The sequence below is a fragment of the Typopeltis vanoorti genome, chromosome 5 (assembly GCF_054136105.1).
Source record: "Typopeltis vanoorti isolate ZY-2024b chromosome 5, IOZ_Tvanoo_1.0, whole genome shotgun sequence".
In the NCBI taxonomy this organism is placed as follows: Eukaryota; Metazoa; Arthropoda; class Arachnida; order Uropygi; family Thelyphonidae; genus Typopeltis; species Typopeltis vanoorti.
The window spans coordinates 149,626,176-149,642,976 of NC_143553.1; the positions used below are offsets into that span (position 1 = coordinate 149,626,176).

At 33.3% G+C, this 16,801-nt stretch overlaps 1 protein-coding gene across 1 annotated transcript in view; it reads right to left on the minus strand.

Moving 5' to 3' along the window:
* Cand1 (Cullin-associated and neddylation-dissociated 1) overlaps positions 1-16,801 on the minus strand; it is a 414,848-nt gene that overhangs the window by 310,527 nt on the left and 87,520 nt on the right. Inside the window, exon 6 of the mRNA XM_090392833.1 lies at positions 7,529-7,595. Coding sequence (XP_090248959.1) covers positions 7,529-7,595 — 67 coding nt within the window. The remainder of the gene's footprint in view (positions 1-7,528; positions 7,596-16,801) is intronic.

Sequence of the window (16,801 nt, forward strand, 5' to 3'; positions counted from 1 at the left end):
TGTTGTGAAGAATTTTATTTTCTAACGACATGAAAAACATGATGCATCTTATAAGACAAAAAATATGGTAATCTGAGTCTCCACAGGAATGGAAAGAATGTATGGTAATCCAATTATGCAAAGACCGATGTATCCAACTATCGACCAGTCAGTATCTCAGGAGTGGTAGTGAGAATTTTGGACAAGCTGGTTAGGCTTGTATTCAGAAATGGGTTGACAGAGAATATCTGCTTTGCAATGAACAGCATGGGTTTACTAAGGGAAGGTCATGTTACCACGGAGTTAAACAAGGGGAATGGATACACCATGATACTTTTGGATGTTGCTAAGGCTTTTGACAGAATGCAGAATGGAATATTGTTGCATAAATTGGAGAATATGGGATTGGATTATTAACTATTGACATGGATAAGAGAATGGCTGACAGACAGATATCAAAATGTGGCAGATGGGGATGGGGGGGGGGTCCAGAATCTGCAAGGCTCAAGGTAACCAGTGGTGTGCCTCAAAGGATCAGATTGAATAACATTGGACTTGGTCCAGTGTTATTCAATCTGCACATTAATGGCATTATGAAGGATTTGATATGTACCATACAGCTAGTTGCAAAGATAGGTAGGATAATCAGGAGTGATGATATGCAGTACTTGCAGAATGATTTGAATAGGCTGGAATTGTGGGCATGTGAAAATGGATGTCATTTCAATGTTAATAAATATAAAGTCATGCACTTTGGTATCATTAGATAACCAGTGTTGTATTATATTGGTAGGATTATGCTTGACGAAACTGATGAGGTTAGGGATCTTGGAGTTTTAGTAGACACGAAGTTGAAGTTTAAGCATTATATAGCAAAAATTGTAAACACAAACTCAGAGAACAATGGCAATGCTGAAACGAACCTTGACATGTAAAGATAAGGAATTCATTTGCCTCTTTACAAAGCCTTGATAAGACCTCACTTGGACTAGTGAATTCAGATATAGTAGAGCTCCATGGTAATTCTGATATAGTAGAGTGCAAAGGAAAGTGTCAAAAATACTATCAGAATTGTAGAATACAGATTATGAAGACAGATTGAAAAATTTGTAGGTTGCAGACACTAGCAAACAGGAGAAAGAGGGGTGGATATGATTGCGACTTAAACTTCTGAAAGAGTTATACAGAATTTCAGTAGATGGAATTTTTTATTTTATGGAGGGTGGGGAAAGGATATGTGGGCATCCATGGAAGTCGAGAATGAGTGCTACCAAGAAGGGAGTTGGAGTAGATTTTTCTCTCATATGCATGATTTGGAATAGACTGTTGTTGGATGTTGTGCATGCAAGTAGCATGAACAAATTTAAGAACAGATAAGGCAGCTGGTGCGAATAGTATGATCTCCCTCAATGAGTTCCTGACTTCCTGGAGGAGTCTCTTAATCTACTCTATAATATAAAATGATAAGCCTTTTTTTTGTAACGTTTTTTGTCAAGTTATCTGTTTTGAAACTCAGGGGCTAACCCTGAGTGTTGAGTCTTCAAAATTCGAGTCATCAGAATTCAAGGAGAACCGGCCTACCAGTAGGGTAGGCCGGTTCTCCTTGGGGAGGGGAGAGCCCCCCCTAGTAATAATTATAAATTTATAAAGCTCAGATTTATTCAAATCTAAAGAACAGATAACACATTTTACTATGTAAGCACAACTTTTCAATTAAGATGAGTAAACACAGAAACAGATATAGCTGATATGATGAATCCAGATGAACGAATTTAATTGGAAAACGAGATAAATCAGCTGAAACACTGGCAGTATTATCAAAGTGATATTAATAGGTGTGAGAGTTGGTTGGAAAGAACATGGATGATCAAAGACATGAAGCTGCAGATATTAGAGCATACCGAGGAAATTAGAGATGTGAGCAGATAGAGTAAATAGACGACTTTCATAGTACATTGTCAGACAATCTAATCCTTATTCCACTTATGGTATTAACATGTGACAGGTTCAGAAGCTTTCATGTGTGGAATGCATATAAAAGGAAAGAATAAAAAAGATGGCATTAATAGTACAATTAATTAAAATGAAATATCAGAAAAGAACTTGACATTACTATTAATAGTCAAGAATGTATAAGTACACTAGTGTCCAAAATTGTGGAAACCTTTTGGAAAAAGTGTATTTTTGAGGTTCGATGGCTCATAACACTTTTTTTTGGTGTAATACCATAAAATCATACATCAATGGAAAGATAATTTAATCGAGAATGTAATGCAACAAAGTTTGTTCAATTATCTGTATTCTATGAAAAGTTATAGCCAAATAACCAGAAAAAAGAAGCACAACTTGCTTAGGTTGATACGAAGTAGCTTTCTTTCATTTGAATGTAGCCAATGAGCATGAGTGTTTAGAGAGCCAATCGGGTGTCATCTTGTTTTGGCAATGAGCCAATAAGGTCACAGTAGGATTCAGCTATTGATGTCATGTATTGGAGCTGAGAGGACATTTGTCAGTGTGTTATGTGATTGCTATCAAGTTGGTTGATTTTTTTTGTGTTCCTTCATTTAGTGAGCTTAAAACGATCTGGAGTTGTATGACATCAAAAGGTGTGGGCAGAATTTGCATGATTAATGGGAATATAAATGCCCAAAAGTAAATAAATGAAATACTTGAGCCCAAACTGAAGCCTTCTGCACATGATCTTTTCCAAGATAATGAAGTATTTATATTTCAACAGGATTCAGCTCCATGTCACGTTGCTGCTGTGTGCAAAAAGTGGTTTCAAGATAATCATATTCCACTGCTGGAATGGCATGGGAATAGCCCAGACCTTAACCCAATCGAAAATCTATGGAGCCGACTAAAGAAACTTGTAAGTCAGAAGCAACCCACCAATAAAACCAAATTAATAGAAGCAATAATTCAATCTTGGTATCACATTATAACAACTGCAGAACTAAAAAAACTTGGTTCACACCATGGGAAGGCGTTGTAAGGTCATAATTAATGCTAAAGGTTACCCAACTAAGCATTAACTCACATTGTGAGAATTTTTGTATATCTCATTTTTTCTGTGTTTCACTTTTCTTCTTTATAACTGCTGTTCTAATAAAAAATTCTTCATAAAAGTTATTGCATTACATTCTTGATTAAATTATCTTTCCATTGATATATAATTTTATGGTATTACTCAAAAAAAAAAGTGGTGTTATGAGCCATCAAACCTCAGAAATACACTTTTTCTAAAATGTTTCCACAATTTTGCCCACTAGTGTAGTGCTCTCTAAGATGGTTTGATCAACTAAAACAGAATGGAAGATGAAATATTGGAGAAATAAGTACTTGAAACATAAATGGTAGAAAGATAATCAATTGATCTTCAGAAGATTGCAACAAGAAGTGATCAAATAAAAATCTGAAACACAATAGATCAATTTGGAAGATGTTATAAGAGAAAACACAATCACAACATGTTAAATATAATGAATGATTCTAATTTGACAGTTTATACGTACATGCATACAAGCAGGCACGCACTCGCACACATTTTTTTTATTGCTTTTTTGTTTGTTGAGGAAGGATTTTAGATTCTCAGTACTTTTAGAATAATATTAGAAGCAATAGCCTCTAATATTTTTCATGATCTCTCTCTCGAGAAAGAGAGAGGGGGGGGGGCATGCAGTACAACATTCTTCGACAGAATATTACCCATACAAAGAGAACAGAGATGTTTTAAGTAAATAAATGTTTCAAGAAATCATAAAGCATTCCCTCATATATTTCTTCCTTGTTACAATGACATCAGGAGGCAAAGAAACAATCGACTAACAACATTTAAAACTGATGTGCCATGTGTTTATTTACTCATGCCTTGGTCACAGATTAGTATACAGGATGTTACACTATTAGAGAGAATACACTATTAAAAGAAACAATAGTTTTGTAATGAAATACAAAATTATAAATCATTCATTAAAAAAAGTTAGATTTCTACATCCACCAAAACCTCTACATCATGAAAAAATCAGGTGTTTATGAGATTCATTGCTCTTGTGGCATTCGTTACGTAGGCCAGACAGGAAGGTCGGGAGAGATCCACATATCTGAACACATAAAAGACATCAAAAAAAGAAGAGAGCATAAATCAGGCTTGGCATTCCACACAACTACTACAGGCTATCGAGTACTTTGGCAACAAACAAAGATGTCATATACTGATCGCAACTGTTTTACAAGAAAATTTAAAGGAGCTTCGCAAATGCTTAGGATTCCTACACAATGCAATAAAAATAAAGGCTTAATTTTAAATCAAGTATGGTCTGCCATCATCATCAAATTCCTGCCATATATCCTCAAAGGGTGTACAGGGATGTCATATCCTGCAGTATGGTCTGTTTTCATCAAAAATTTAACTGCCATAGACCTAGAATATTTACATCACATAGCAATGCTCCAACACACATACAGTAAAGAATTTACCATTTGTATTCTGGTTTATCAAATATATGTAACAGTTGTAAAGTTAATAGGCTTTTGATGCGTATAACTTTTCTGTACAAGTACCCCTGATGACGTAAGTCTTACGAAACTTGTTGGGTTTTAATTGCTTATTTTAATTAAGCTCTTTATTTACATCATAATGTGGTCTCAATTCCAAAAACTTCCCACAGAATACTGATATTTTCCTATCCTTATGCCAGTATATTTTCTTCAAAATCTGTTGACAAATTTCACTTAATATATTCACTACTTCTTCCCCAGCTGCTCTTAATAATTCAACATGTACTAACCCTTATTTAATTCATAATAAGAAGAACCCAGTCTCCTAGCATGACAGCCCTGGCTGAGAAGCCTCCAGTGCATACTACCCAACATGCCAGACTGCAGAACTACTTTACTGCTATATATTTGAATGAGGGGGAGGGAATATGCACATGGTTAATCCAAAACATGAGACTTATCTTTGAGAGTCTCCGTAGCTCAGTCGGTACAAAAAAAAATCCTTTGGTTGGAAAGACCTGGGTTTGATTCCCATCCATCACTCGAGGAACCTTTATCTGGTCTCTTTCGACTAAAGGCAGGTTAACCAGTCTCATACAGAGATAGAGGTTTTTTTTTTTTTTTTTATTTCACCAGGAAACTCTGGTTTTTATCCATCAGAACAGGCAAATCAGCCCTGTGAACACACACAGATCTACAGTCATGAATACTCACAACAATGTGGAAGAGAGAGGTCCTCACCACATTCTCCTTAGACCCATAGCCAACCTCCTGGATGGAGATAATACATGATGAGACTTATCTTTGCTTAGCAATACAATGAGTTCTTCTTCAGCATTACAGCCCCATATAGGGCCTTGGCCTCCCATTTTTGGGTTTCATAACTGACTATGAGGTGGGATCGTTACCCCCACGCTCAACCATGTGTAACTGTCTGTGAAGCATTGTGTTCTTAAGACCGGTTTGCCTGCTTTTCAGGAGGAAAAATCCCAAATAAACTGGGGAGAAAAACCCTGCAGTCCACGCCCAAGACTGGCTAACTTGGCTATGTCTAAGAAAGATCCTTAGCTCCTCATGTCAGTGACGAGAATCGAACGAAGGACACTCCTTTCCCAGGAGTATGGTTGCAGAGCGCATAACCACTTGGCTAACCATGCAGACAATACGAGTTACTTCACAAATTTTCAAAACATTAATTATACAGAATAAGAATAAAATATATATTTCACACTAAAAAGTCAAAGTAAACTTTGACAACAATTACAAAATTAGAGAAGGTGATGATGACATATGAAATGTAGTTCACCTTTGACAAAGTTACCTCAGTAGTATGGTACTTCAAAAGACATATCTTAATAGACCACAATGAACTCTGACTACAGAAAATCTTTAAGACCCATATGAACAATTTATTACAGCAACAGTCAGTTATAGTAATTTCCTTTAAAACAGGATTAGAAGGATACTGTCTCAAGTGAAGATATGGTCAGGACTTTGATATGAGAGCCTGGTGTATTGTCTTTTATTTGTGCTTTAATTAAAATTAGTCATCATCCATCAAATTACTGATATGTACCTTCAGGGAGTACAGGATAATTATGATAGTATTACATGAAAAAGTTACACCATTACTAATTCCCATCATCATCATGCATATCAAGGATTTAGGCCTAGCATGGCCTGTTCTGGCCTTAGAAGTCATCGTTGAATCGTTTAAGAGGATGTCCTAGTTTTCCTTTTCCTAATGGCTTGTACTTTAAGGCCTGTTTTGGTAATCTTTCTGTTTTCATTCTTTGAACGTGTTTCATCCATTTATGTTTATATTTTTTAATTTTTTCTATTACTGGTTCTAGGTTTAATTCTTTCATAATTTCTTCGTTTCTTTTGTGATCAATAGGGTATACTTTGCAGTTTTTCTCATAAACTTCATTTCTGCTGTTATTAATCTTTGTTTGTCTTTTTGTTTTATTGTCCAGATTTTGCTTCCATACATTAAGACTGGTAGGGCTAATGTATTGTATACTTTTAGTCTGGTTTGTTTTTGAACTAGGTTTGGTTTAAATATAGTGTTTATTACACCTGTTATTTTTAAATATTTTGCAATTTTTACGTTTATATCTTTTTCATATGTGGTCATACATCCTAGGTAGTTAAATGAATTCACCTGTTCTAAGATCTTGTTATCTATTACTATTTTAGTTCTTGCTGGATCTTGTCCTTTAAAGGCCATAGTTTTTGATTTTTCTGTTGATATTATCATACCATAATCTTTGGCTAAATGCTCAACCTTGTCTCTACCTGGTGTGTATCAAGTTCCTTGTAATTGTAATCTTTCTTACTTTGGACAAACTGGACGTTCCATAGAAAAAAGAATTCAAGAGCATCAGTCATCAATTCAACACAACAAACCTGAGAAATCTCGATTAGCTCAGCATGGTTTAGAAACAAACCACAACATTCTTTGCTCCAAGACTCTCCTCCTACACAGATGTCACTACAAATTTGAACGTTTATTTAAAGAAAGTGTAAGAGGCCTTACTTCAACGTCCTAACTTGAATTGTAATGATTGTATATCTATATCAAAAATTTGGGAAAGTTTAATCAGGATAACACATTATTATTATTATTTTTTTTTTTTATATATCAGTCTAATGTTATTTAAGATCATTCTATAAATTTCTGAATTAATTTCTTTAATTATGTTTTAAAAATGTTTACTCTTCTAATACTTAGCGATATGACATCAAGATCAATAACAATTGATCATTCATACATTCTATGTATGAATGATCAATTGTTCGTATTCCACTTTGTTTTTTAAAAACTATTCCTATGTAGCCACTGAAGATGGTCTGTAATATTCAGACTGAAATATTTGGCAAATTAAACATTATTCTTGTGCTAACGTATATATATTTCTAACTTTTCATTGTTCTAAAAATTAATCCATTTAGTTCCATTGTATCCTCTGAGATGTATATATCCTGCATTATCATAAAGCAATAATATATAATATTTGGAAACTGCACTTTGAACATCAATACATACCACCAAACCTACTCAGCAGATCTCCTAAAATGTCTAAAGCCTCGAGCTGAACTGAAACATCTTCTTGCTACAAAGAGAAGTTTTCAGCTTTAATCCTTACTGAACTATTTCACAAATATTACATTATGTAGAGTGTATTCCTATTTTAAAACTGATGATAACTATTGCCTAGATCTATGTAATAATCAGACATTTTAAAATGAGAATATTATTGACAAAGTTTACACATGGCTATGTGGGTGTAAGATTTTATGCTGCATAAAATATATCCTTCCAATTTTGCATTGAAACACTGATTTTATTAAATGAAATATTAGTAAGTATAAATACCCATACATCCGATAATGAAGCCTAGACTATACAGACCTCAGGAAACACTAGACAAATGTTTTATATGTGAATATTTACTTACATATTGACCTGACTTTTTTCTTTGTGCTAAATTTTATTCTCAAAAACATGGATGGTGGATATCATCATCCCCAGTCCATTAGAACTGTCACCATCACAGTCAGTGCTACTATACGCTACAAGGGGATCTCTGTGTTTGTGTGTGTGTGTGTGTGCAATAAATGTCAAATAACATCATGTTGGAGGCTTAATGGATTTTTTACAACACTCAAAAAGAATTAAAATAGAATTTAATACTTCCTATATTTCGTCCTAGTCACTAGGACATCTACGGGGATTACAAAAACAATTAATGTAACATATGCACAAATAACAAACAATACTAAGCCCAACCACGTGGGTGACACTAGTTTTTGTAATCCCCGTAGATGTCCTAGTGACTAGGATGAAATATAGGAAGTATTAAATTCTATTTTAATTCTTTTTGAGTGTTGTAAAAAATCCATTAAGCCTCCAACATGATGTCCTCACAGCACTTAAGCCTCTACACACGTAAATGTCAAATAAAGCGAATTTCGTCTTAACAAAATTCCATTTATTTTACATTTATCTTATTTTATAAATAGCTTTATAGGCAGATTTTTTATCTTAAGATCCCAGAATTTTATAACTAGAATTCTCTGATTACCTGAGAATTTTAGCTTACAATATTTGAAACAGCTTCCATTGTTACCTGTTTTAACAAAATTTTTCATTAAGCTTAAATTATATCATTTGGATCAAAAATTGGTTGCATTCACTATTTTCCCCACATTTTTAACTACTTATTGAATTTTGCATGAAAGAGGAGTAAAGTAACAAAATAGTAATAAGGAGACAAGTTTTTAAATCTCTTAATGAAATAACTTAGTTTTGCTATTTCATTTGCAGAAGCAAGATTCTATATATTCTGAAGTATTATTAAGGATTAAAACCAGATAACTGGAGAAGACCTTTATATAGCCTTTTGATGAATTAAACAGGTTTCTGACCTTAGGTTCAATACTCACCTTCTCATGGCACACTCCATTAGGAGGTATTTACCAAGATACTAAACAAAGAAGGATGAGCTGGCAATTTACGATGTTTAGCAAACCAAACCGTATTTTGTTTGGCTTAAACCAAAAGGCAATGACAGTATAACAAGATGAAAAGCCATGCCAGCTTGGGTATTGCTCATTCAAATAAGGATCTTACAGCCACTGGAACAAATTGAAACTCTACATCAGCAGAATTCAAGATAGCCACCATGAACATAACAAGCAACAATGGAAAAGAAGTGAAACTGGCAGAAGAATTAGAGAAGTACCATGTCAACATAATTATTGTCACTAAAATAAAGACAAAAGCAAGCAAAATTCTTTTAAATAACAAAAAGATGTCATATTCAGGCAATGATTATCTGGGAAATGAAGGTGTAGCTATAGCCTTCAACACCAAACATCAGGAAAATAATCTTCTTGAATAGCAGGCAAACATTAAGTAGTGATGTGGGCAAACATCAAAATTGGAAATTGGACAATGAACCATATTTGTGTTTGAGATCCAATAGAAGTGTACTGAAAGTTTATAGCAAAATTCTACTAACAAGAAGATAGAACAATGTTCTATTCATTAGAGAAGGCAACTGATATAAAGAAAAAGGAAATGTTATCCTTGGAGATCTAAACAGAAGAGTAGAAAATGAATACCAAACATACAGAAATGTGCTGGGAAAATTTCAAGAAAAGGGGAAAGCTAATAACAATGGTAAATACATGCTGGACTTCTGTTAAGGACACAGACTATTCATCACTAATTTTTGATGATTTTGATCCTTTTAAAAACTTCCTTACATGTAATATTTCACATGTAACATTCATTCAATATGATATTCAATTTTATTCCTCAAAACTAAAGAGTGATCACTTCCTATGTCCAATACCCATATACTCTGCTTTTGTATCCTGAACCAACATGAAGATACTGCTATCCACAGTAATTTCAATGAGCTTTTTCTTATATATTCGCTCCGCGTAAATCTGTGTGCATCTGTTGGAACATACCAGGAATAAGAAAAGGCTCACCGATTAAGTTACTATGAATAGCAATATCATCATGCTGGTTTAGGATACAAGAGTGTACAGGGTATTTGAAATAAGAAGCAATCACCATTTAGTTTTGAGTAGAATAAAATTGAATATCATATTGAAAGAAAGTTTTAAAAATAATCAAAGTTCAGCAGATTTCAGAGGTGAACTGGTAGACTTAAGGATGTAAAAAAAAAAAAAAAGGAAGGAAGAAAAATTAGGGAGTTCGAAAACAATAATTTTCAAAGATTGCAAAATGAAACTAGTAGTGACAGCATGGTGGTAGAAAACACTCAAGAGAAATGAAATGAAATCAGGAGTGAGTGTCAATACTTCAGGTAATAAAAAAGCCATCCAAAAACCGGAATTGTTGAAAGAATACTTGTACAGATGATATTCAACCAAAAATGATCAAATATGGAGGTATAAAAGTTTTTAAGCAGCTACACTACATAATTCAAAAAGCATGATCACAGGGTCAAATTCCACATGATTGGAGTAGTGCTCTTATACATACCTACCAAAAAGTAATTAAAATTGAATGTGAGAATTATAGCCTTTTCTCAAGTATGTTTGTATAAATCCTACCTGGAATACTCAGTAAGGAAATTCCTTAAGAAGAATTGTGGAAGAGAAGTTGAAGAACAAGCTGAGTTCAGGCCAATAGAAGTTTGTCAGGATTTTCACTTTTAAGAAATACAGTTGAAAAATTATAGTTCATTTTAAAAATTTATAACCGTGTTAAAAAAACTTTTTATTATCCCGACGTTTCGATCTTCACATCAAGATCATCATCTGGAGCATATATCAATATGCAAGACAAGCTGATTTACATTATTAACTGTAAGCTAAAGAAACAATATTTGATTACATGTAATTCTACTGGCATGACCTCTAGTGAAAAAAAAAAAAAAAATTACATCAAGCTAAATCCTATTTACGATGACAGGAATGGTTTCAGATGGTTTTCTTTCAGAAACAATGATGTCCTATTTTTAGTATTACAATTCTTATTTTTGCTTTTAAGATACTGGATTTTCTACAGTCCTGTTTATAGTTGTTCTTAGTGAGGAACGTTTCGTGGGTCGAATATATACCTTCCATATGTTTGGGATTTTTAGACCATCATTATTGTTCAGATTGGGGTGGTTGATAATAATCTCACATGCTTCCTTAAATTTCCGTTCATACCATGTTTTAGTGCGATGTAGACAGCTACATGCTGCTTATGATATGGTGGGTCTTGTTAATTATGAATGAAGTATTATTAATTATAAATATCTTCATTCACAATTTAACACTGGTACATGTGCACCAAATGTGACGTTGGACTCTGTGTACAGCCCTGTTTTGAAAAATATCATTCCATGCTAAATTTTTAGGATTTTCATACCCTGGCACTTGGTAGGCTTAGTAATAACTGTGTTATAAATAATAGTGCTCTTTATATTTTGATTAATTTCTACATAAATTAATGTGTGTAATTTGCATAATCAAGTGGACACCCCATGATTATGCAAATTTTATAAAACACTATTATTGCCATTTTTGTGAGTGAACAAGTGTATATCAAGAATGCATGATGCTGCCTGAACTTCTTACTTCAGTAAGAATTTTAATTGATTTTATTTATAAATTTTTTGCAAAAATTAATTCAGCACATGGGACAATGTCAGTAGAATATAAAATCAGCAGTTAAAGGGTTAATTAACTAAATACCTGCTATAACAAATATGGCATAGAAATCAGCAATAAAAAGATCAAAACTGTGAAGACAGGCACTAACAGAAAATTTTAACCATTCTGAATAGAGAAGAAATAAAACATGCCAGCTATTTAGACACATCAAATATGACAAAAGACAGAATTAGCAAAGATGGTATGGTGAGGAGAGAACTAATAAATTTATATGGAATAAGAAAAATTAGAACACTAAACTAGCAGTAATGTTTTAACTTACAGATCTGAGAACTGGGCAAGTAAAACAGTTAACCAAAGATAGTAGCCCACAAATATGAAAGTTCTGAGAAAAATTAAGGGAGTGAACATGAAGATATTAAGAAGGAAGTTGACAATGTAGAAATTCAGAAAAGTCTGAGCAAAAAAGCTAATCTACTGTGATATGGTAACATCAACAGAAAAAAAGAAGTGGCTTAGAAAATCGAAATATAAGAGCTGACAATATTAGAGTACTGATGGATAACAGACTAAGAGGAAAATAGTCGACAGGAAGTTAGTAAACATATAAACTTTTCATGTGGTATAGCCTAAATATGCTCCTAGAGACAACACAGGAATTTGATGAAGTTGTAATATACTAGTATTCTAATCCAATGACTTGAAAATCACCATGTACTGTATTTGGTATGCATTTCATGTCTTATAGTTTTCTGAAAAGAAACTGCATTTTCAACATGTTTTAGTTGCCTAGCAAAAACCTCAGGAACTAAAAATAACATGTTGGGTCTCCTCCATATAATAGATAACACATATGGGTGAGGAAGAGAGTTAATTAAAAAAAAATCATTTAATACAGAATTTTTATTAATATTTGAAATTATACTTATTATGCTTTAAAATATTATTTTAAATATAATATTTAAAAATATAAAAATATTATTAAAATATGTACAAATGTAATTAAGTGTACTCCTCTTCCCCTTCTTGGCTTCTCATATTAAGCAATTGTTTGCCTGTAACGTTTTCCTTGATCGGTGTCCCTTTGGTTTATATTTCCAAACAATATTTGGCCATCTGTCCTTATTCAATCCTTCTATATGATTTTTCCAATTCTATCGTTTGTGATGTCTTCTGTTATGCTAATTATGGATAACTGTTTTCTTATTTCTTCATTTCTTGTCTATTCTTTTATAGCCTGCAAGCGGTCTTAGGAACTTCATTTCTGCAGCTTCCACTTGTCTTTTATCTCGTACTCCCCCAAGTCCATGTTTCACTGCCATATTTCAGAATTGGTTTGGCTATTATTTTATATAGTTTTATTTGGGTTATTCTAGATACCTGTTTACTGAAGTGTCTATTCAAAGTTCCAATGACTGCTAAGAATTTTTGCTTTTCATATGCAATGTCGATTTCTCCATTGGGGCTTATGTAATTTCCGAGATATTTAAATTTGTTCACTTGTTCTATTACTTTGTTGTGGATGACAAGTTTGCATCTTTTAATTTCTTTACCTCAAAATGCTATTGATTTCATTTTAATTATTGAGATTTTCATGTCATACTGTTCTATTGTTTTGTTCAATACATGTAATTTTTCTGTAATTAGTCTTCATTTTCAGCAAAAATAACTTGATTGTCAGGATACAGAAGGCTGGTTAATTCTTCATTTCCTATGATTTTGTTTTTCCTCCATTCTCTTGAATTTTTTTCCATACATATATATATATATATATATATATATATATATTGAAGCATTAAGTACACATAATTCTGAATTCTGTAGAATAAAAATATAGGTAACTCTTGTTAAATGCACTTTTTTGCATATATGTGGTTTTATTTCAGTACATAAGGACTATTCCTATTTCCTGTCCAAGGTCATGGAAGCTTTCAAAACTACATGTGCCTTGTTTCCTACCTCTATTTGCAGTGCTCAGTGTCTATTTTGTGTCACTATTGCCTTATTGGGTCTATGTGGTATTGTCTTTATTTATAAATATAAAGATTTGACAAAAGATGAAAAGCAACTAACATCTTTTGCTGCAAGCTGTAGTGAAATACAACTGCTATAAAAGTCACTATGCATTGCACAATCGCAACACGACTGTCGAGATTGCAGTTCCAGATTAAATTGGCACCAAAGAATTTCATGATTTCTTCAAAAGAAAAATAGCAGAAGGAGGCAACACACTGAAGCATTTGTTTAATCCAGATGAAACCGTCCTGGTTTGAAAGCATGTGCCCATATCCATCAAAAAGACAGTACCTGGGTTTAAAGCTACCAAAGACTGCTGCACATTGTTTTTGGGAAGAAACAATGCTTCCAAGGACTATAAAATAAGACTTCTCATGGTGTTTCACTCAGAAAGCCTGTGGGAACAACAGGCAAATCTTGCCATAAAGGCAAGATTGCCTGTTGCTCGAAGGCGAATAAAAAGGGCTAAATAACATCACAGATTTTCAGTGAATATTTTTGAGAGTTTTAAGATGTATTAATCATGAAAATAAAGAACTACTTTAATAGTTATTTGATACTGATAATTTTATTTACTACTTTTATGCCTTAAATGTATGAAAAATAAGTGCATTTTAAATTAAATTAATCATGAAAGATCAGAATCTGGGAAGCCTCTATTATCCATGTTAAAACTCCCATTTTACATATTTTCGACCTACTTGACACTTCTCACGAATGCAACTCCCCAGCATACGAGTTACCTGTATTTAACTCTAAACCAATCTAACTTCATAATGAGTGCCAATTATTTGCAACTAACTCAGGAAGGGATGTGTTTAATTAGTTTTTAGAGATTGAAAAATTTTTAATTAAAGAAAAACCAAATAAAAATTTAAGAGTGAAGAAACATAATAGCTCTTAGATATATGAAGTACAAGGAAACTGATACACTTCCTGTTATGTAAACTAGATTGCTTTCTTTCATGAAACGTGAAAGAAACAAATATAGCTGCAGAAACAAACTCATCACTACAACATCTGTGCACCACTTTTTTTTATAACAAGCTTTTCAAATTTTATATCTCCATCCTCATTTTTTAAGCACAGGTCACATTGCAGACTATCCACTTCCTGTTATCCCCATGTCTGTGCATTTGTCATCATCATCAAATTCCTGATATGTAACTCAATGTATGTGTGTAAGGGGGGCATGATAGTACTACAGGAAAAAATTACACCAATACTTACTTCCTATCAAAACAGTTTTTCTCCAAATCAATCTGTTATCTGTCAAGACTCCAACATCATCAGATCTTATATTTCTGTCTTCTAAGGCAATTTTTACTGTATCATCCATCTACAACTTGGTCTACCTCTGGGTCTTTTCCTGCCAACCTGACAAAGAACACTTCTTTTGATAATGTTTTCTCTCCCATTCTATTTAAGTGACAATACCATCTGGGATAAGCTCTGCTAACACATTCCTCAATGCTAACAATGGCAAGTTCTTTCCTAATATCCTCATTTTTAATATGATACTACCACTGATGCCATCTGTTGAATCCACTAATCTTTCTCGCAACTCTCATATCAGAAGTCTCCAGTCTTTGATCAAGTGTTATATTTCTAACCCTGCTCTCAGATCTGTAAGTTAAAACTGGTTTAAACACTGTCTTGTATGCAGCTAATTTAGCTTTTGGATTAATCTCTTTCTTATTTCATATAAATTTATTCAGCTGAATTCCCACCACACCAGCTTTACTAATTCCGTTATCTATTTCCATATTTAATTTACCATCTTCACTAAAAATTGTGCCTAAATAGCTGAAATATTTTACTTGTTCTATAGGTTCAGAATTCAGGACAGAGTAACTGTTTTCAAAATTTCTGCCTATTTTCATTGTCTTTGTCTTTTTATTACAACAGTTATTCAATTTCACAAATTTCAATTTCACAAATTTCAATTTCAGTACAAATCTTACAGACTTGTACTGAATTTATTCAGAAATATAACATCATCTACATAAAGAAAAGAGCTAAGATTAACATGACCAATTTTAATATCATATTTAATGCAACTTTCGTTCATAATGTAATCCATATAGATAATGAATAATATTGGAGATAACGTACACCCTTACTACAGGAAAAAATTACAGAAATATTGTATAATTTTTTACAGAAATTTATTAATATAATCCTACCTACTAGTTTCGCTAGTGACTGTCTAGCTTTGTCAAGGCTGAACAGTACACGCCAAAAAATATGAGAGAATACAGAAACGTTGTTAACTGTTAGGCAGTTAAGTTTGAAACTATGCGTGACAATGTGTGCATGCGTTGAGAAGCTTCAGTCAGTATCATGGATACGTGTTGTATACACACGTGTTACATGATTTTTTGCGTATTGTAGTTCCGTTAAACTGAGTGAGTTGATTAAGTTTTTCCATATATCTTTCAGTATGGCACCCTGATTTCTGCTGAGGTTGTTACCGGTTCTTAATACCACTGCCGCTTCCTTAAAAATTCTGTAACCATAATCATCATCCAAATATGGCATAGAGCTATTTTCCCAGTCAATTGCATGGTTGGAAGTTGCAAACTGATGTGCTAAGCCTGAGGAGACTGTCCTGTTGTGATTGACATCCCCAACATGCTCTTTCTGTCTGATTTCCAGGCGTCTTGAAGTTTGCCCAATATATGAAAGGCCACATGTACATGGAATTCTATGAACATCTGGATATTTGAAAAATGGTACACTGTCCTTAAGAGATCTTGATACTTGTCTGATGGTAGTATGTTAGTGGTAGGCTTAAATACCACTCTGATGTTATGAGATTTTAACATTCTCGCTAATCTTGAAGAAACTGAATCTACATAAGGGATGACTACTGTTGAAGCGTATTGGGTGACTGTTCCTTGTTGTTGGAGGTTGTCTTTATACAGGAACTTGTTGATGATGTTTGTAGGAAAACCATTCTGCGATAGTGTTATAGCAATATGAGAAAGTTCTGTCTGTACCTCTTCGTCTGAAATGAACTTTTTGGCACTGTTATTATATTAGATTCCAGACCACGATTATCCTTGCAACAGCAAAACAACCAAAACAGAACACCACTCCATACGTTAGGAAGGCCATTCGTAACTTACAAAACAACAAAGAGATAATCATTACTAAA